Source organism: Tauraco erythrolophus, chromosome 8, assembly GCF_009769465.1.
Source record: "Tauraco erythrolophus isolate bTauEry1 chromosome 8, bTauEry1.pri, whole genome shotgun sequence".
Classification (NCBI taxonomy): Eukaryota; Metazoa; Chordata; class Aves; order Musophagiformes; family Musophagidae; genus Tauraco; species Tauraco erythrolophus.
The window spans coordinates 10232295-10254087 of NC_141472.1; the positions used below are offsets into that span (position 1 = coordinate 10232295).

The 21793-nt window shown below is 38.4% G+C and overlaps 1 protein-coding gene across 5 annotated transcripts in view; it reads left to right on the plus strand.

Moving 5' to 3' along the window:
* The window catches only part of MYO1B (myosin IB), a 99500-nt gene extending 79510 nt beyond the window's left edge, over positions 1–19990 (plus strand). For 2 of the 5 annotated variants that reach the window (XM_086615245.1, XM_086615246.1), the window contains exons 20-30: positions 1624–1692; positions 3367–3453; positions 3735–3821; positions 6502–6588; positions 9733–9807; positions 10221–10355; positions 11219–11325; positions 14361–14493; positions 16057–16209; positions 17138–17265; positions 19867–19990. In XM_086615245.1, coding sequence (XP_086471371.1) covers positions 1624–1692; positions 3367–3453; positions 3735–3821; positions 6502–6588; positions 9733–9807; positions 10221–10355; positions 11219–11325; positions 14361–14493; positions 16057–16209; positions 17138–17265; positions 19867–19990 — 1185 coding nt within the window. The remainder of the gene's footprint in view (positions 1–1623; positions 1693–3366; positions 3454–3734; positions 3822–6501; positions 6589–9732; positions 9808–10220; positions 10356–11218; positions 11326–14360; positions 14494–16056; positions 16210–17137; positions 17266–19866) is intronic. The other 3 variants (XM_086615248.1, XM_086615247.1, XM_086615249.1) reach the window with 3 other exon arrangements.
* The last annotated feature ends 1803 nt before the right edge of the window (positions 19991–21793 follow it).

Genomic DNA, 21793 nt, shown 5'->3' on the forward strand with positions numbered 1-21793 from the left:
CGATTTTATGTTAGTATTTAAGTAGCAAAAATGTGAACAAAAGAAAATTTAGTTTCTAGAGACCACTATGAAGTATTTACATTGTGCTTGTGCTTAAATAATTAAAAAGCTCACCAGAGTCCTTCAGCTCTGGGAGGGCAGGATTTTGTGGCCCAGCTGGGAAGAGTCTTTTTCAATCAGCTAAAATGCTGTGCTGCCTGGCACTTAGAGTGCTCTCAAAACATACGGTTCATGTGTAAAAAATGTTCGGTAATATACATGTGCAATACTGTGGAATTCAGTCATTCCTAAGGCTTTTTGTATTTTTGCCTTATTTGGAGCCTTTGCGTTTGAGGCTCAAGAATGCTGCTTGAGAGGATCCCAGGGATTTATTTTAATTATAGCTCATGAGGCTGGCAGTGCAGTAGTTGTTATTGATACAGTTCAAACCAGTTTCAAATCTGTTTTTAGACTGGGTGTCCTGTGTCATGAATTGAACAGTACTGTTTTATGATGCTTTCCTGTCTTTTCATCAGTTAGTAAATAACATTGACTTATATGATAAAATAAGATTTAGTGTTTTCAAGTTTTAGACCAGTTCTTACACATCTTGGCTGCATTTTGTTATTGTGTGCATATTGGAAAGCTTGATAAAATACATGATATAGAGAGAAAGCATCTTCTTAAACTGCAAGTTGCAGTATTGACAATCACTGGTTTTCAGTTGATGAGCGCTTCTGTTTATCATCTTGAAAGCCGTTAGTGTTTGATTCAGTTATCTTGGATAATTAGAGAAAAGTATGGATAATTTAGAAAAAATATGAATAAATACTTTTTCACTGTAAAAAACTCTTTTCTCTGAACTTCTGTGATTGAACGCACCATTTCTACTAACAGCATTGTTACAGAATTGCATTGTGCCCATATGGCTTCATCGTGATCTCATACGATCTTAATAAATTAAAAATGGAGTTACCACAGCTCGATTGGCACAACTTTTAAATATAAAGAAATGAAAACAAATACATGACCAAGTTCACACCATTGTTTATTTCTTAACTGTAGACCATTAACCACTGGTCTACTGGAGAACTGAGCTTTTTAGAAGGAAAATGTTCATCTGCCCAGGAAATTTATTGTTCACACTAGCATATTTGGATAATATTCCAGCATGTCATTCAGGAATCTGTGGGTTTTCTTTTTTTTCCCTGTTCCTAAGTTATCATTTGGGACTGCGGGTAATAGAAACAGTACTAAGTCTTATGAAAAGATGGTAAAAGCTTAGCCAACAAACCTGAGCGTTTGTGACTGTTTGCATGCTGTTCTGTTGGTGGGAAAGACAAATAAAGCTGTTACTGTTAGTATTTAATCCATGTCACTTTTGTGCTGCTGACCATGAACTTAGTGTTTCTGTAAACAGCGAGCGACATTGTCCCTGCAGCATTGTTGATGTGCTTTGTTTCCCCTCGAGTTGAACGCAGAACCTATGCTCTGGTCTGCTTGGTCAAAAATTGTTCACTTTTTCCATTTAGTGCTTGTGTCCTTAATGGTGTTTTCAGAGGAAACGTAACGAAAGTTTTATTATACAATATTTTACAGTTGCAATATTCTGTTCTAAGCATCGCGTGTTTCTTTCCAATACAGCAACAAAAAAAGTATCAGAAGATTAAGAGTTCGGCCATTGTCGTACAGTCTTACATCAGAGGATGGAAGGTGAGTTGCCTGTTACCGCGGCTGTGTCTGCATGGTGAGGTAAGGAGCAGGTCAGAAAACACACACTGGGCCACAGCTGTTGTTAAACACTCGTGTTTGTCATAGAAGAGGTGAGTTTAGAATCTCTGCTTTGTAGCTTGGTCTCTAAATCCCTGCGAACGGTGCAAGTGGAAGGCCGGGGCCACACTAAACTGCTGGCTTATCCTTGGGACATCTTCTGCCAGGGAATTTGGAGAGAGGTGCCCTCTTTATATAGGCCCCCTCTTTACGTAGGTGTGAGGACGGAGTGTGAGGGAGTGAGTCCGGTGTTCAGAGCAGATCCAGGTACACGCTGACCAGGCAGCCTGGCAGCTCCAGAGCGGGATGGTCCGGGACTCTGCCACTGGACTTGTGAAAACTGTAACGCTGGACTGAGTTGGAAGAAATAAGTCATGGTTGGTGGTTATTTTACAGCTAGCAGGATTCTTGAAGAATGAACAAAACTGAAAGCAAGCTTAAAATAAAGAGTTTGGGTCAGCTGGGCAGTATGTTATTTTGGGTTAAGTCTTCGATTCTCCTCTGTGTGCTAAGCAGAGAGGAGAAAGTGTGCTGTACTCAACTTGTGTTGAGCAAGTACTTCATTGCTATTTGCTTGTCCTTTGCCTCAATTTACTACAACTTTGCTTCTTCTCCGGGAGATTAGTACTTCATGAAGGGATAGTCCTGCAGCCATAGTAGAGACTCAAGGAGTGATGCTGTAGTAAGAGAGAAAAATTGAGGTTAACGGCTCGTGTGGAAGCAGCCACAGTGCTTAAAGCAACTACTGCTGTCCAGCTTCAGAAAAATTGTCCCTGGGCTCCTCTGTTTAAAGGTTTATTAACCTTCCTCTACCCCACTAAACGTGACTTTCCCCTCTATTTAGGGAAGAGAGAACTGCCTTTAATTCTGGGGTCAGTTCCCTTCCTGTTGGACAGGGAAGGAAGGGGCCACAGTTACTAGCTTAGGTGCAAACAGCCCTCTCTTCCCCAGAAGGTTTTGAAGTTTTCCAGCAATGAGGCAGCATAATTTGATTTTATTCTTGTTTTAATTATTATTTTTACTTTGCCTTTATTTTTTTGTTTAAATGAGTTAAAAATATCGTTTCAGTCTAACTGTTGATGTGCTGTCTTTTCCCATGAGGGTTAAAGCATCATCTCGAGTTACACTTTTCTGTTTGTCAGTGGAGAACATGCTCTTTTGTGGTAGCACTGCCATGGATAAAAGTCTAGTGGGACAGCAGCCTGAAGTGTGACCTAAGGCCAGGCAATTTACTTGTCGTTTATTCCTTATTGCAGTCTAAATGGCTAAGATGTATACTATGTGGAGGAACAGTATTGTTGCCATTGTACAGACAGACATATAGATATCTCAGGTGATGCAGCAAATCTGGGAGAACACTAAATGTTGAACTAAGATCCCCTGAGCTGCCAGTCCCCAGCTCTCACTTGTGCAAGGATTGCAGGAATCCAGGAGGATTCCAGGAGCCTTCCCTGGAACAGCGAATGTTAGGCTGCATGGCATTTATGAATTTATTTGCTTGGGGATTTGGAGGCATTGTGGTCTGGTTTTGCCTAGATTTACAGGTTGCAGTGCCTTAGTTTAAAATCATGAAGAAATCATTTATTTGAATAAAATAATGTTTTCAATTGTTTACAGGCTCGGAAACTTCTTCGGGAGCTTAAGCATCAGAAGCGCTGTAATGAGGCTGCCACAATAATTGCCGCTTACTGGCATGGGACCCAGGTGAGAAAATGGCAACAAATTGTGCACGTAATTGTCTCTGCATAGAATGAAGAATCAAGTTATTTGGGAATATTTTCGGTGGCTTAAATTACTGATTTTTAAGTTTCTCTTCGCTGCTAACATGTTTTAGCTGGTGCAATCTGGGCAGCTGGGACATGCTTTAATATTTGCTGTTGGTAGCGAATGGTTTCTTTCTTTCTTTCTTTCTTGCACCACTGGGAACTTGCAGTAACCTTTTCTTTCCTAAGCTTCTCTATATCCCATTTTCAAATGCATCACAGGCGCGAAGGGAACTGAGACGACTGAAGGAGGAGGCTAGGAATAAACATGCTATTGCTGTTATTTGGGCTTACTGGCTTGGATATAAGGTACTTCATGCACATATCACATGCCCCCCTTCATTACCCAACAATATCAACGTTTAATCAATAGTAAATAGTGAGAATTAATGACTAATACAATTGACTTTAAAATAATAGAGCATGATCATTGATTCCTTCCATTTCCATTCATGCCACACATAATAAATCTGACAGCATTCTGAATGTCAGTTTTTTTGTAGAGTAGGAAATTCTTTGCATGGCAGCCAAGTAGTGATTTGCACTAACAAGCCATTAGACTAGATTAAAAATGACTAGACTATGGTATCCTCAAATTAGAAAATGCATTTAACTCCATGTGAATATGCAAAGCATGGTTTGTGGGGGTAGAGAAGGTTGGGTTTTTTTGGCATGTTTTTTTTTTTTTTCTCCCCTAACAAGTGCTTTCAGTGACACTGTATTAGTGATCCAATTGAGATCTTCTCCAGGCTGTATATTCTGCACCCTGGACACTCCTCATTTCCAAGTTCAAACCAACACTATTAAGTTTTACTAAATTTCAGTTTTAATTGATTCTCTGGCTGTGATTTGAACCAGTAAGAAAATTTCAGTAAGTACAAGTAAAGCGTGGTTTTATGACCTGGTCTTTTAGCAGAAAATGATGCTAGTTTGCAATTCTAAACTTACAGCCCTAGAAAAATCCCAGGAATTCCAGCATCAGCTGTTTGTTTTCAGAAGCAAAGTCCCACTGAAAGATTCTTGCTAATCCCCAGCCTGCAGTTGTGGGTTATGTGAACGTTTGAAATGCTGTTCACTAGAGGTCAAAAATTTATTGGTTTCAATTAATAAATTTGTAACTTAGTTGAAAACCACATTGAGTAAATATGTTGCTTAACACATCTTCCTGTTATTTAGGTTGGAGGGATAGCGGGGGGGGTGTTGTGAGAGCACCTTCCAACTGCATGGAAAAATGTACTCAAATTACATCTGGAGTATAATGCTGAGTTTGACCTTTGCTATTTTGATATAAATCTATTAGATTTCTAATTAAATGGCAGCCCTGGGAATCCAAACAAACATGCACAGCATTTCCCTCGTACTAGAGGGACTTTGCATCTTTTCAGTTCTAGCTTGTTATTTAGGTAACTATGGAATTTGACAGACACGCTGTTGCCTCTACATTTGTTTAAATGCAGTACATTGACAATTTATTTTATTTTTAGCCAGAGTTCCTTTCACCCAAAAAAATACTCAGTACTGCGCAAGTGATATTTACTTTCCTGGGTTTAAGATGTTCTTTAGAATGAAAAAGGACCAATTTAGAAAGCAATGCAATAATGTTAACTGTGTTAGAGCTCCTCGTTTAAATATTTAGTAGATTTGGATCATTTTTAACATGTTTTAGTAGTTATTTTTATCAAATGGTTCACAGGAATTTAATGAAAATCTGTCTCCTTATTCCTTAAATATAAATTATCTAAATATAATGATAGATATAACTCTAGAGATAATAATCTAAATTGAATTAAGATTAGAAAATAATTACAGTATCTAGTAAAGATAAAACTCGTTATTGGTTGATGTTTTATCTTTTCCCAGGGGAATAGTTAAAACAAAAGTTTCTGAAAGTTATCTTCAGAGATTACTTGCTTTACCAAAAAAAAAAAAAAAAAAGAAACTATAGACCTCAAGTACTCAGTTTCCCTCCTTTTCACAAGACAGACAAATACTCAGCTTTGCAGAGTCCTCGTTTTTGCAGTGCTGTAGAGTAGGAGCTTTTGTTCCAAGCAGATGAGTGAAACCACATTCTTGATGAGAGCCAACGTCTAACGCAAATTAACCTTCCTAGCTACTTCAGGAAGATGTAACTGGCACAGGCTGGAACTGCCGTTGCACAAGTCCGTTTGACAACTGCAGATATATTGCTAGAGCTGCTCTTTGTTTTACTTGAGTGTTATCATCAGATAACAGCATAATGAATGTACTGGTATCTCCGAAAATGTGAGATTCTGATAAGTTGCCCACACATGCCTTTGTGCTTAGCATACTTTGCAAATTGCTTTCCTAAAATAGGAATGATTGGTGACATGTAGGCAGGTGCCTATGTCTTTGTACATGAGGGAAGGCACTAGGTTTGGGGATTTTACCTCCTCATCTGTAAAGACAGACATAATTTACCAGGCTGGAGAATTTTTTTTTAAAGTACATGAAGATTAAAACAAAAAATAATCTCCAGAACAAAAGCCCTCAATACAGTTCAGTAATTCATCATTACATACATAGTTTCAGAGTTGATTCTGTTCTGCCCAGGTACTTGCCAGTGGAAGAAGTGACTAGATAGTGAGGATTTTAGTAATTCTTAATTTTCATAGGCATCATTTGGATCATGCAACTGCAGGCAAAGTTATCCAGTAGAATCAAGTTACAAAATACCACTGATTGCAAGGTGTGCACCGAAGAGAAGACAGAAACACCCATAGCAGATAATGGAGCTGACAAAATTCTTACCTGTACGTGCCACCTCAGCAGCAGTGGAGGCTCTTTTGACCTCCTGTGCGGCTTCACGCCAATTCACACTGATGTGTTGGGTTTTGAAGGTTAAATGCTGTTCTTCCATCTTTCTGTATCTTGATTGTAAGCTGGCTGTTCTATTTGGGAGAAACATTTTCCTGGTCATTGTGCTATCTGCATCGGGCTGTCTCTTTTGTTCACTATCTAAACCTTTTAGGCTCGAAGGGAATTGAAACGCTTGAAGGAGGAGGCTAGGCGTAAGCATGCTGTTGCAGTCATTTGGGCTTACTGGCTTGGACTGAAGGTACTTTCTCAAACACTCCTGTCTCTCAACATGCACTCAATAAAGCGTGGCATCTTACTAACACTTAATAAACAAGCAGTTATGTGGGCTCACTTGTAGGGACGATTTTTACACAGAATGATGTTGCTTAATTTTGTTGTGGAATTTACTGACAAAATTCGTAAGCTGAAAACGCCTTGGCAATACTTAGGCATCAATGGGTTTTGTCGTATCAGGAATTTCAGTTTTCAAGTGAAAGACAAACGTCAGATTAAAAGGACCCTAGTATTGTTGTTGACTTAAAAACCTGACCTACATTGGCAAAGATCCTATCTGGAAAGATTACAAAGATGTATTTTCTTCTTGTGACCTCTGCTTGTTTGAATGGGAAGTAGGGTGGACTTGTTTGACTCTCACCGCTGCTCGCATTAGACCCCCAACACCCATGTTGAGGGCATGATGTAAAGCTAACAATAACGTCCTGTCACTTCCATCAAGCCTTCTTAGGGCATGGCATTGCATGGAGTTACCTACAGCTGGTGGCAGCCACGAATTCTCAGAAAAACTGAGACATACGAGAGTCTTTTGGTTTCTGTCTCGCTTTCAAGGACTGCTCGGCAAAAGAAAACACGTTTGTAATCTGGAAAAATGTAGTTCTGCTCTGTAAAGAGACTACGAAAATGGCATCTTGACAGCGTTTCAGGTCTGTGCCCAAATGATTTACAGAACGCAGTTTTCAAACGTAGTTTCACAGATGTGGTTCTGAAGAACTGCGGAAATCGGAATGGCTTTTGTTTGGCTGGGTGTCACTTTTGCTCATAGGGTATTGTAGACTACAGAAGTACGAAAGGGAACAATTTGCTTGATAATGCAGAGGAAAGTCCAGCTTTCATATTCTCATACTTATTCTATCAATGATGAAATGGGAAAAATAGTTAGAAACCATGTAATTATATATAATCTATGTATATAAAAAAAATCCATTACAATACATACATGGAAGCCAGAGCTGGAAATACAAAAGCACCATTTTAAGAAGTCGTTCTGCAGATCAGAATCATACTTTAGGTACTACTGCCAAAGTGGGTCTGTTTTTATGATTTTAAAACAAGAATATGTCCCTCCTGAGAGCTCAGAGGCTGTTTTCTATCAAACAGCAGCATTTAAATGAAAACTGATGAATCCAAAACCTTTAAGGCATGTTACAGCAGGAATATGTTTCTGCCTGTCTGTGGTGTGGTTTTTGCAATGCATTTTGTAAGTAGTGTGAGCGGCACTTCTGTCTCACCTGAAACACGCAGATTTTTCTGAATAAGAACACGGTCTGGGATTCCGATACATCCCTGTTATCGCAGGCGATTCTCATTTGTCTGGTGGCAAAGTGTTTTCACCCATGACATACTGAGGTGAAGATTTAAAGTTGATACAAGTGATGGAGATTAAACCATTAATTCTTGGGTCTTTTTCTATTATGATTATTTGATTGTGTGATAAGTAGATTTTAATAGCGTTTGTGGTATTTTCCGAATTTAGGCTTTTCTGGAATGGCTGGCATTTCTCAGTGCTTGCTTTGCAGCTTCCCTGCAGCGCCAATAGGATGTGTGGGTGTATATTAGTCCCTTTGTTCCAAATTAATTTGCACACCTTGCAGCTCACAAAGAATAATACAAAGCAACATCATTAAAGAGAGTCTATGAGAACTTGGGGAGGTTTGGGATGATTGTGGTTGGAGTGGCTTTGAGTGTTGATTTCCATCCCTGAATAATAAATAAAGGACATATGCTAATTATAGAGCACTAAACCTTACAGAAAATCAGTGAATAAGAACTCTAGTAAATTTTTCTTATAAAGTGAGCAGGAAAAAATTATGTGCTGTATTTGCATAGAACAAGGACAGCTGAATGCTGTCCGTTTTTTGATGCATCTTCATGTGTAATTAAGCACAGCCCATTTATCTGTGGGTTTTTTTGAGTCCCAGAATGGTGACAGAGTCTTGCTTTCCGAAACACTGGCTTATCTTAAAATTCACAAGACTCAGTATGGGCCAGAAGGTGTGCCAGGATAAGCCAAGCAAACTTGTTCTTATAAGTCGATGTGGGTTTTTCCTCTATGGGTTTCCCATGATTTTCTGGTTACAGGGAATTCAGCAACACGTAGCGAGTTAGCTAAAACCACAAAATTTGCTCTGGGGTAAATTATGCAAAACCACGATGTTTTCCTTGGTTTTTGCTCGAAACTTTTAACAGGTGTGTTGCAGGCTGTGCCAAGCTTTGGAAAAAGTTGGGGGATGTTTCAGCTGACTTGTCATGAGCCTGGGCATCACAGAAAACCTCAAACCGGTTGTGCTCTTTCTCAGATTGGGCTTTTTGAGAGGGGGGAGTTTAGATACTGTGCTAATTAGCACTAATAGAAATAACAAGGGCAAAACAAGTACTCTGAAACTTGCATTTACAAGCATATGTCAAACATTAGCTATCACCTTCAAAAATGGTTCTCGATCGCTTTTTTGATTCTTTTTTTAAATAAATTTTAGGAGCACATGTCAAGCTTGCTGACATTAAGCAACCCTTGTGTTGATTCTCTACTCTTACCGACCACCAAAACCTTATTTTCCTTTTGGAATGAAGACTGCTTGTGTGAAAAGAGGTTTTTTTCATGTATAAGTCTGCTCTGGAAAAAAAAAAAAAAAAAATCCCTTTTTTATTATAGAAAGTTCTGTGTATTAAGAATCTTAAAGGAGAAAAATCAGAAACGGTTCATCAGTTAACTATATAATTAACATCAGTTCAGCATCACTTCAGACACAATAAAATATGTATCCCTAATGATACTTTACTTTTTCCAGTCCAACTTTATGCAAAAGCCTATGAAAACATATTCATGCTGTGGATTCAATGATACTTGAATAGCTTGCCTTTTCAGAGGAAAATATTTCAAATTCTCCATTAAATTTGCAAATGACTGTACTGGGGTCATCCAAGGTAGCTTTCTGACCTCTTGGTCCACGGTCTGGTTCATTTATTTTAAGTGTACCCAGTTAGTGTTCCTATTTCAGGGAACACTCTGCATGTTTGTGTGCTTTTTTAGTGTTTTCTGCTATAGAGATTCATAAAAAAGTACTTTATATTCTTTGCATTCACTTTGAGGGTTTGTTTAACTTTTCAGGTCCGTAGAGAGTACAGGAAATTCTTCAGAGCCAATGCTGGAAGAAAAATTTATGAATTTACCCTTCAGAGACTTGTATGTATATATCCCTACAAAGCCCATGTACATTTTCTGTGGTTTAAATTTTTATTTTCTAGCAAAAGTAACAGCTGTCTTATGGCCTTGATAGTCTTTGTAAGGAAACGTCCAAGCTAAGCATATGGAAAACTGGCATCTTAAATATTCTGTTGTTGTAAAGAAAGGATAGTGATAGTGTTTTAAAGGTGTGGGAATGGTGCTAACTAAGCATTTTGCCACACTCGTATGACACCTAAATCTGCATTTCTCAATATACTTGGCTTTTTAAGTCCCTATCCAGGTTTATGAAAGCTGAGAGTTGCAGTTTGGTAACTGTGCTTTTAATCACAGAGCAGCTGCTTGTCCTTGCTTATTTCAATAACTCTGCTATTTGAACGATCACAAAACATCTTGCTTCAATTTTACCACAGATGCAAAAATACTTCCTGGAAATGAAGAATAAGATGCCTTCTTTATCACCAATCGATAAAAACTGGCCAGCGAGACCTTACCTTTTCTTGGATTCAACTCACAAGGAACTCAAGAGGATTTTCCATTTGTGGAGGGTAGGACACGCTCTGGTCCAGTCTGTACAGAACTTCATCACATGATTTTCAGTAGTTTTGTGTTGTGCATGATGAGCTTATTTTTAGGATGTATTTCTTCCTGTTCCAGACAGGATATTTTATTTCTTTGGAAGGAGTCTGTCTTTTGATCATTGTCTTTGGCCTGCAAGGAGTATAACTCCTTTCTGGGGCTAGGGAGAGAGGATTGCTTCCTGCCATCAGCTTTTAACTTAATAGTAAAGCAATATGCCTGTTGCCGGCTAATTGGTAGTTTATAATACTTAGACCAACATTGGGAGTATCGGGTGGAATTTTTTGCTTACGAACTGTGGTTAGCTGAAATTTGGTTTGGATCTTTCGATGGAGAGAACGGCAAGAATCTGTGTAAGTGCTGATGAGACATTTTACTGATCCTTGTGGGCTGTGGTTTCTGTGAATTGTCAAGGAATAGTTTTTCTTTCTGCGAAATTCATCCTCTCAGCTATGTTTTGTTCTTTCCGTCTGTCTACATAAACTTCCTCAAACCTGGAACTATGTATGTTTCTGCAAACCTGTTTAGCAGAGTCTTCCAGTGACCAGTATCTGATTGATTAAGCTCATGTTCAAATGCAAGATGTTTAAATGTGTTTTAGAGATTGGTTTTGGTGTAATTCAGAAGTATCTAGAATGGCTGAGGAGAAAAAACACCTCTGCTGTGTGTTACTGTGCTACAGGGGCATGTAGGATGGAGCTGAGTCACTTCAGAAGCATACAAAGAATGTGCATCTTGAGCAATAAGCAAACATTAGTCTGTGATGCTGCTGCTTCAAATCAGATTTGGGGGGATAATTTTTTCATTTGTTTAAATATATCATGTTTTGTAGTGTAAAAAGTACAGAGACCAGTTCACAGATCAGCAGAAGCTTATCTATGAAGAAAAACTGGAAGCAAGTGAACTTTTCAAGGACAAGAAGGCTTTATATCCAGCCAGGTAACGACTTATTCTGCTGCTTTTAGTGTACATAAATTCGATATCCTTGTGTAGATTTAGGAAACTAAGCGAGATTTTGCTTTTTATCTTAAGCAGGAAAGAGCATTTTTCTTTGTTTGACAATATTCCTCCATCATTTTACTTTACAATCCTGGAAATTGGCCTCAGTTTGCTTCTAATGTAGGTGTTGTTGCAGCCCACTAACGCTGTGATACTGAGCACTTCTGTCCAGAAGCCGAGATGTTTTGCTGTTCTAACCCCCTGTGACCTGTTCACATTGTAAAAGTTTGGAGAACTTGTAAAAGGGAGTAATTCTCACCCTTTCCCCTAGTTTCCATCACACTGGTTCCCGCAACTAATAAATGTAGAGTGAATTGAAAGGCTATAAAAGACAAAGTCACTCCCAGATGAGGTGTGCCAGGGAGCTCTCCTACGTTCAAACTTAGTACGTTTGGCATAATGCTCTAATGTAAAGACTAGGTAGTTTGAGAGTTAGATAGGTTAGTGTATATCTTTTTGAAAGGATACTTTTTTTAAAAATAGTGCTTAGAAGTTCATTTCCATTTTAGAATTTTATTTTTTTTTAATTGGAGACTTTTTAAAAATGTGAAATCTCTGTAAATAAGATTTTTTTGGTTTCTCAGATTACCAACTTCTTAAAAACTGATAAATTCTTGTCATTGCTATCTGCAGAGCTAACATTACTGTTAGTGCAGTAGTATGTGATTTTACTTAAGGAATGCACTGTTTTTTTGCATACAATAAAACTGATAACATAGAGATCTCGTGTTCTTGAAAGAAATCGAATTGAACTTTTTAAGTGAACATGAGCTTAGAAATTGTGTTTTTCTTGAAAACAAAGGTCTCGTCGATCTCGGGAGGATTTTCTTTTAGAATCCATGGTTTGAGCTGAGCAGGAACAAAGCACTGTAAAGCAAGAAGCAAAGTTCAGTAGAGGGAGGAACAGGAATGTGCAAGAGTTGATGAGGGCAGTTCCACGCATGGACAAGCTCTGCTTGGATGTTTGTGTGTTTTATTGGGTTTGGTTTATTTCATTTTTTTATTGAGACGTTTCCTTTTTTTCCTGTAATAAGCTCAGTGTATATTTCTCTTTCTTCCCTTCAGCAGATCACTTTTTTTAATGGCTGTATATGTTAGCTCGTGGTTTGTTCTTTATTTGCTTTGGGATGTCTTTTTATGCTGCTGGGAAAAGAGAACGATGCTGCTTTTGGACTTTGCTAGGAGCAAGTGGGTTTTTTTGCTTTGAGTCAGTATATGTCCGATCAGTGTAGAGCTCCTTGGGAAGGAAGGAATTTTATTTATATCCCTGGTTAGGCACTTTTTACACCAAGCTGAACAATGAAGTACTATACAGCAAAATATGTATCTGAGTTACTTCTACCCAAGCCATTCTTAAGTGGTATGTGTGATAGAGGGTAGCTGTTGATTCATTTCAGTTTTAGCTTGTGAGTCATTATTGGTTGATAAGGGACAAAGTCCACAGGGAATCTACAGTTTTGGTGACTCTGGTTTCATAATGCCAAGTAATAAAACAAACAAAAAAAAACCAACAAAACTCCAACACGGTAGAAAGTTAGAATGCTTTCCCCACCCTGCACTCATTTAGAAATATTTCCATCTCTTTTTGTCTTGTATTCAGAGCTGATTAGCTCCTGTTGCTTTGTGGTTTTTTTCAATTGGCCTGAAGGGTGGAGGAAATTTCTGTATAAAGTTTCTGATTAGTTACTGTGATAATGTTTCACAGGATATGCCTAATTTTCTGTGTGTAATGTAATTATTTTGTGAGGACTAAAACACCAGTACCCCTCCTTTTCTCTCCCATCTCCCTGTGTGCCAGAGATGCAATTACAAAGGTATTTCTATTCTACATAGTAAATTGGTTCCTCTTGAGCTCTAGTCTTGGCAAACCTTTGCATTTAGTACTTTGACTGTCACTTAACCAAAGCAATTAGTTAAAGGGACTTTGAAAAAAGCAAGCAGCAACTGTATTCACCAATTCTTAACTGATAACAAAGCTGTTACTGTATAACCCTGGAGAGGATAAAGATGGGATGATTTGCAAGTGCAACAAGTCTTGACAAAGAGCAGGTACACGTTTAACAACGAATCTTGAAGGCAAGTTCTTGTCTTGTCACTCTGAAATACTGTGGAAGAGCAGAGGTGTCAGTCCTACTACTGAAGTTTTCTTTCCTCTTTTCATGGAGGCTGTTACTGGGTGATTTTTAAATCAAAATTGATTGCATATGCAAGGATGTACTTGTGTCTCATACCTATAGCAACTGGGCCCACTTAATTGGAAAATGCTTCCAGAGCAAGTAAAAAAAATAATCCTATTATTGTCTTTGATAAATTTCTTTGTTGACTATCACTGTGCTGTTAATACATACAAGATTCTGTGTCTAATGCACATAACGTTTCTTACCCCTCCTCCTCCTTCCTTCTTTCCCCTGGGATAAGGTGCTGGGAGATATAGCCACCCTACTCTGTAGCAATTCCCAAGTTATTTCCAGCTGATGTAGTACACCGCCACAGCACAGGTTGATGCCAACGCCACAGCACTGCATGAATGGTGGTACCAACCTGAAGAGTCTTGGGGCAGAGCTTTAGGGGCTGCAGTTTTTGGCTTCTCAGCAGGATTGAAGACAATTGCTCTGCATAAACATACACCATGTTAAGAGCTGTGTTCACTTTCAATTATGTATTGCTCTAATTATTCTGTTACACAATTGCAAATTATTTTGCATTGCTGTTGTTTAAAACAGGTAGAAAATGCGAGTAGAGGTTTCTGAGTTGATCAGAGTATTCTTGCACTAAAAATGAGGCAACAAATGGCTTTCCCTGGCAGCGTAGCAAAGTTTAAGGAAGCTTCTGGCAGTGTAGAGTCATTGAAAATGGTATTTGGTGCATCTCCTGGCTCCACAAAGCCTGAAGCAGAACAAGACGGTTTCAGGAGGTTTACTTCTTCCCTGCGATTCGTATTTAACTCGTGTTTCTCTTGGCTTTTTGTTGGGCAGCGTTGGGCAGCCGTTCCAAGGAGCTTACCTGGAAATCAGCAAGAACCCCAAGTACAAAAAACTTAAGGATGCTGTGGATGAAAAGATCATTATTGCAGAAGTTGTGAATAAGATCAACAGAGCTAATGGGAAGGTAATAAAATGGCATTGCTTTATCCAGAAGAGTTAGATCATTTTTTTACAAATAAACTAAGAGGGAGACTTCCTTTCTGTCATGTAATAGCCTGAGGATTTTTTTTACAATCCTTTTTTTAAGGGCAAGACTGGAAATGTTGGATTTCTGTAAACTGGTGATTTTAAGCACACATTTTAAAATTATGTAAAGATTCCTAAAATCTTGTTTGGGTTTGTAGTTTTCAGCAACTCTTATAAACAAAAATGGCATCTCGTCAACTGGTAACAGGCTGTATTGATTCACAACTAAAGGCAGTCTCTGCACCAAACTTAGATCTTCTGTGTGCCAATTGATGAAAATAAGTATTTAGAGAATATTGTTCTGGTTTAAGTATTTAGAAAACTTAACCTTTCACGGTTCACACTGTCGTCCAAGCTCCTGATTATCACGTTTTGTCATGTTTTAAAGTTGTGAGTGGCATACTCTGCTAGCTTTGCCTGTCTTCTGATTGGTATCAAAGGCTTTTTGGAATGAAAAGGCAGCTTTCTTGTATCATTTGAATAAAGCTGTTAAATATGCTGGGTACTTTTTTATTCTGCCAACACAGAACTTGTTTTGCATGTAAATTATCCTTACTAAAACAGGAGGTATTATCTTCTCTTAACTGTAATTGTTTTCGCCATATCTATCTAAACATTACTAGTAGTAGATCTCAATTTCTCAGATGTAGATGTCATTTATGCATTTGTAGGAGTGAAATTAGGTTGCCTGTTTTTGATGCCAAGTTAATTATCTGGTTTAGAAGAAACTAATTAAATGAAGACAATATCTTTCTTGTACTTGCATAGGCTACAGTTCTCAAGATTTAATAAAAAAAGTTGTTAATGAGCTATGATTTTGTGTGCTTAACACAGCTACTTCTTATTTATAAGAGCGAAGATTTCATTATTTAAAATTTTAGATGAGAAAAAGCTATATGTAGATTAAGTTCTCATTTCTCTTACTATTTTCTAAGACGAATTTAAGAACACACATTCGTGTTTTAAAAAGATTCGTCATTTGAAAATAGGAATGTGCATTCTCCTAAAGAATAATTCCAATCGATAAAAGGAGGAGAACATGACATTGAAAATACCTACGTGATTTGTGTTCTTCTGTAACACAGTTTTGATGAATAACAGTAAATAGTGAGACTTAGTCCTGAATTAGCTATCACTGAAAAAGGTACGTTGGTTTTCCTGGGGATTGACAGAGCATGAGAAATGAGGTTATCCTGATTTGCATAGTTTCTGAGTTTCAGTTTCCAAATTTTATAACTGTAAGCTAGTAATTAAAGGAACTGTTTATATCTAAGCATATGTGCCAAAATGAGCTAGGCTTCTCAATCTATAATTAGACACATAAATAAATTTGACCTGATTTTAACTAATCTTCAGCTTTTACTGAACATCAGATGTTCATGTTTACTAATGTGGGCCAAGCTTATTAACTCCATGAACTGCTTGTAGTCTCAGTAGGTGCTCAATAAAGACCAGTTCTCTCTTTGTGTAGATAATGGTCTGCGGTTTTGTGTTTTCACAGGCTACATCCAGGATTTTCTTATTAACCAAAAATAACGTTCTTCTTGCGGATCAGAAATCTGGGAATATCAAGTCAGAGGTTCCCCTGGGAGATGTTGCCAAAGTGTCCATGAGCTCCCAGAACGATGGCTTCTTTGCAGTGCACCTCAAGGAGGTTGGTTACAACTTTATAATACAATAATACCACTGCTTTACATGCAGTGAAATAAAAATTGTTTATTAATTATCTTGTAGCATTAAATCGTAGTGGTTAGCCTGTAGGTTTAAAAGTTTGAACTTTGCCAGATCTGCAAACGGTTTGATTTAAAACTACTGAAACCAAATGAGAACATCTATTACATTATGAAAGATCATTTACTTGTGAAAATCAGACTTCATATTTCACTGTAGCTGCTTGAGGACTGGAGTTTTCCATTTGTAATACAGGCCTTTAATCTGGTTCGGATACCTTGTGGCAGTGTTTTCCTTTTTAGCTGCTCATACAATTCTTCCTGACACACTGGCAGAGTGTTTCTCTTTTCGTTATGGGATGCCAAGAAATCCATGTTAAGGCACAGCTAAATGTGGTTTCTCAGTTCTAAAGAACTTAGTTCAGTGCTATATTTACTTCACTGCACTGTCAGCGTCGCTCTGCTAAAATCATTAAGCTGGCACTTGTATTCTAGCTTAAATGGATTTGAAGAACATTGTATATAGTGTTCTTTTTATACAGATCACCTTCATCCTAATACTGCTGTTGGTAATTGGTTTCTGCTCCTTCCTGAAAATATTGTGAGCTTGCTGCGACGTGGCCAAAAGTGGGATACAGAAACGCTACAGTTTTGCAGGACAAATAAAGGTGAACCTCCTTTAGGGTCAGAAGAGGTTTTTTAACTTTCTCAACAAGTTTGTAGTTTACTTGAGTGAATAGTGTTTTGACCCTATACACTGCACTGCATCCCTAGTAATTTACAAGACAAAAGGCTGTTGCTTCATTGCACCAGGAAGAGAAGACTCCTTGTAAAACCTCCTTCTTGGCTGGCATTTAATATTGATCATATTTTAGGTTTTGGTAGTCCTGACTACTTTCCTTTCTGTTTCAGGGTTCAGGAGCAGCTAGTAAAGGAGATTTCCTGCTCAGCAGCGACCATCTTATTGAAATGGCCACTAAACTTTACCGCACTACTCTCAGCCAAACCAAACAGAAGCTCAACATTGAGATATCTGATGAGTATGTTTCTTGTTTGCTTAAAAGTGCATTTCCTTCAATAAAACATGCTAAAAAGTCAAGTGTCTAATGCTAGAAAAAGAAAACACTGTTGTGTAACAAATACTTCTTTTCTCTTGACATAATGCTTGTAAAAGGGTCCAATTTTCAAGGCGTACTCGTTTCTAGTATTCAGTTTGGCTCTTATTTCTGTGAAAGTCGTTAGAGAAAATGTGCTTTTCTTAAGGTAGTTTTGAATAGGGCTGTGAAGCAGAGCTGCTGCTGTAGAAATAATTAAAAGATACTACGTTTGAAAGAATCATTTTGTGTGTAACTGAAAAGTTCATGTATTCCTCTGAGATGTTTATTGATTAAAGTGGACACCAGGTGCTAAGTTCCAGTGAAAGCAACCAAAACAGAAGGAAAAGCTCCTCTCCAGACAAGTGTAACGGTGGCACTACTAACATAGATCTATGAAGCTCTCTACCTTCTCTTCTGTGAAGGTGAAAAACCTATTCTTAAAATTTCTGCCGATGGTGTTGGAACCACCTATTGTTGTTTTGGGGTTTTTTGGTTGTTAAAAAGCCTTGTTTGATAAAAAGCTTGCATCTCAAATTAATATTTCTTTCTGCTTGGTGCAGTTTTATATTTTGGCCTTAAGTAAGGGCTGCACTTGCAGTGTTTGTATCCATGGAATAAAAATGTTTGTGTGTGTGTGTGAGCTCCTAAAGCCTGCTGAGCGAGAGTCCCTCACTTAGTCCTCCATTGTTACGCGCTCGGTTTGTTGTGTGAAGTGCCCCCTGATTTCCGTAGTGTTGATTTGGTGGCTTTATTAATTTTGTTTAAAAAAGAAAATTTGGAAGCCTTTAACAATAGTGAAATAAAATTTCTGTAGGCAAAAATTGATCTTTTTATCTGGCTGCACAGCACCGCTTGTGTTCTAGAGTCGTGATGACGAGTAGAGTTTGTATCCATTCAGATTTGAGGGTTTATTTAAAGGCTAATTTTGCTCTTTCCTTGAAAATGACACCTGCCATTTTCCTTTGTTCTGTTAGCAGATGTGGTTTAATTTGCTCAAGGGTGTGTGTTTTTAGCCTCTAAAAGAGTGTGGCTGTCCTCCATAAGTTTCTAGTTTAACGATGGCTACAAAGGAATGAACTACTAAACTCAAGTTTAAGCGTGCACTGCGCTAGTCTGGCCTGCCTGCCTGCCTTAGGTCTGGAAAACAGTCTGCTTTCTGGGAGTCTTGCATTTTGGGATGTGCTTTTGTTTCTTGTCTTGTAGATTAAAAACATTGAAGTGTGTATTGCTATTGAGTTTATCCAGCCTAAATAATTTTAAGTTGTTTGCTTCTTTTTTAGCAGTTCCATGGTGAAGCAGTACTCTCTTCTCCCTGCTAGAGTTTAGATACAAGCACAGCTAGGAATGGAGGAGAACATCTGGCCTTACTTTGACTTCTGTACACTACTTTTGGGGAAGAGAGCTTAGATAAATAAAAATGCTGTTGATCCAGGGGTATGTCTAGTAAGAGACATACCGTTCTCATATATAATATTGGAAGAAGGGGTATAGGAAAACGCAGCATTGGTGAAAAGGGATGATGACTGTAAGACCTACTTGCATTTTCCTGATGCTTGCATGGCTGGGAGCGCTGAACAAGTTAATCTTGGAGCCCCTGGGCTGTTCAGCAGGAAAAGAAGACCGAAGGGCAGCTCGGCACGGGAGAGGCCACTTCCTCCCTTGAGCTCTGCCGTCAGCTTGATTTGTGGTTTCCGGCTGGAGAACAAATTCTTTGAAGTTTTGGCCTCTGCTGGAGGACTTTTTAAGGATGCTAAAAGGGAAAATCTGCTGTATTACAAAGGACTTTTTAGGTCAGCAGCCGCTGCATGTGAGCCAAAAGGCAGTGCTGCCCTGTTTATTGCTTTTAATCTTGCTATTCAGATCAGTGAGAAGTTTGAGGCTCCGCAGGAGCCTATTGGTTTTGGTGGTTGTTTTGGTTTTTTTTTTAAAGCAGTTCTTCACGTTCAATGAAATTTTTCTTTCAGTAAAAAGTGAAGAGTGAAATCCTAATTAATTTATCCTGGATTGTAGGAAATACCTAAATTTGGAGCTTGCTGGGAAGGAAGTGAATTTTCCCAATTGCCGAGCAGGGGGCTGTAAAGGCTAAGTAAGGATTATGAGAGCTGCTAAAATACCAGATATACTAAATTAAGCATAAACCAGAAGAAATGTGCTCCTGATGTTGCTATAGAAGTATTTAGCTTCCTTCCATGAAAACAGAAAAGTCCTTCTGGACAACGGTGAAGCAGTTGGAAATAATCTTTGCTGTGGTTCTGATGCAATAGAAATTCTGTTTTAAACTGCCTCCTCTCTAAAGGAATAGCAAACTATTGTAAGAGGTCCAGAGTTACAGACAAAAGGTAATAATTAAGAGATAACTACCTGAAGGAGACTCAAGCCATACCATAACCTATGACTTTTTTTTAACTCCCCAGCTCTTATTATTAATACAGACCTGAAAATTATATCTTTTGGAGGGATGCTGAGAACTGACCAGAAAAGACTTCTGTTCATCATGTGTTTTTTTCCACCTTTAACTAAAACGTATCTTATTGCCTCTCCTAGGTTTCTGGTCCAGTTCAGACAAGACAAAGTGTGTGTGAAGTTCATACAAGGCAGCCAGAAAAACGGCAACATCCCAACTTGCAAGCGAAAAAACAATCGGCTTCTTGAAGTGGCTGTCCCTTAACTGCGGCTGGTGACTCTCCCTGTCACGGACTTGTTTCTTTGTAATAGTGCAATTTTAGTTGTTTGGTTTTGCTGGTTCTATCCCTTTCTGGAGCTGTTGATGGCTAATAGCTTTAGAAACCCTTGGCAAAACATTTGATCAATCGACTTTTTAATCTCTTTGTTCGTGCCAGAGTTTTAACCCTCAAAACGCAGATTTTTACCCACTGAGGCATTTTTACCAGCTGGCACGTATCTGTCATACGTGAATCATTCTCTTTGTAGGGTCGTATTTTAGTGCAGCATACCGTAAACCCACATATTAACGATAAATTGCTCATATGCCTTAGTCTAGAGATCCGCTTGACAGGAACCGCACATGACCTTGATGCTCAATGGCCAGGTGTGCTCAGTGTCTTTCTATACCGACCTGTTCTGACGGGCTCCTTGCTTGGTGCCGCTGAGGAAACCGGCAGAACGGAGACGGACACACTAACTCCTCTAGTTAACACTAGGACCTACCTAACTCGATCTTTAGTCAATACAGCACAGGAACATCTAATTCTGCAAAACAAAAGGAATATATGATTACACAAGCAGCTATATGAATAATTTTGTAGTAAAAAAAAATGCAGAAATTTTGAAACAGGATTTTTAATTAGGTCAGACATTTTTAATGACTTTATAAAGTAGAAATCAGTAACCTTAAAGCAGCTTGTTTCTTTCACAAAAGCTATATGGTTCAAGGCATATTTTCTGTTCCGCTTTTTTTTTTTCTTTTAAATTATCGTTTAAGATTAGAGCCTGAAAAATGCAGTAGTATTCATAACACAAGTAACCGCTAGGTATTTAAACGGTTAGTTATCAAGTGAAGGGTTTGAGCCTTTCTTTTAGATATTGGCATGTACAATGTGCAATAAAACATACATGACATTTTGTGAAAAATTATTTATAATACGGTTTTGTGTGCAAGAGAGAGGATTGGTGCAGACTGCATAGACAATGTAGGGGTTAAAATAGATTTGTGTTGTTAATTTGCGGTTTTTTAGAGTGTACACTACAGTTGTCAATTTGGGAAGAAGACTTAGAATTAAAAAATGCTTAATTCGGGGGTCTGTATATAAATTGGTATCACGGTAATAAAACTGTTCTAATTCTGTGCTGTTTGGTACTCCCATGTTATAACCATATTTTTGTACTCCAAACTATTTTATATAACTTGTGTACCCGATGTAAATGCGTGCACAGAAAATACAATCGAGCGCTGCGTTATAACCTTTCAGTGTAACTGATTGCACTTAACCTCTTATAAGCCAGAAGCATTAGTTGAAGTCCCGAAGAGGAGAGATGTGTTTTCAGATAGAAGTAACTACTCAAGTGCAGGGTTTGTTGGATGTGACTGTTTGATTTGTTGATGCAAGGACAGTTGAGAAAGCGTTGTATTTTTGCAGACTGATATAGGACGGATTAAGACCCTGGGTATCTGATGTGCAGTGCTGGAAGTCCAAGCATAAATAAAGGCAAGATAAAGAAAAGTTCAGAGTCTCGTTACTCTCCTGGTGGTAAAGTGATGTGTAGCGCTCATGGCTGCGGAGGCTCCTCCGGGTAGTTGGACGTTCACATTGGCTCTCCGCGTTAAAACTGCATTTACTGCAATAGATGTCGTAGTGCTAATGGTGACCTCTTCTCTGCCCGAAAGAAAAACCCAGGTGGTTTGGGTTATACCACGTTTCGTTTTGGGTTTAAAGTAAATAGGTTTTGCTCTGATTTGGATGCAAAGCAAATGTTCTAACTGGCTGTTTAATGCTGCTTTTAACAAGTCCAT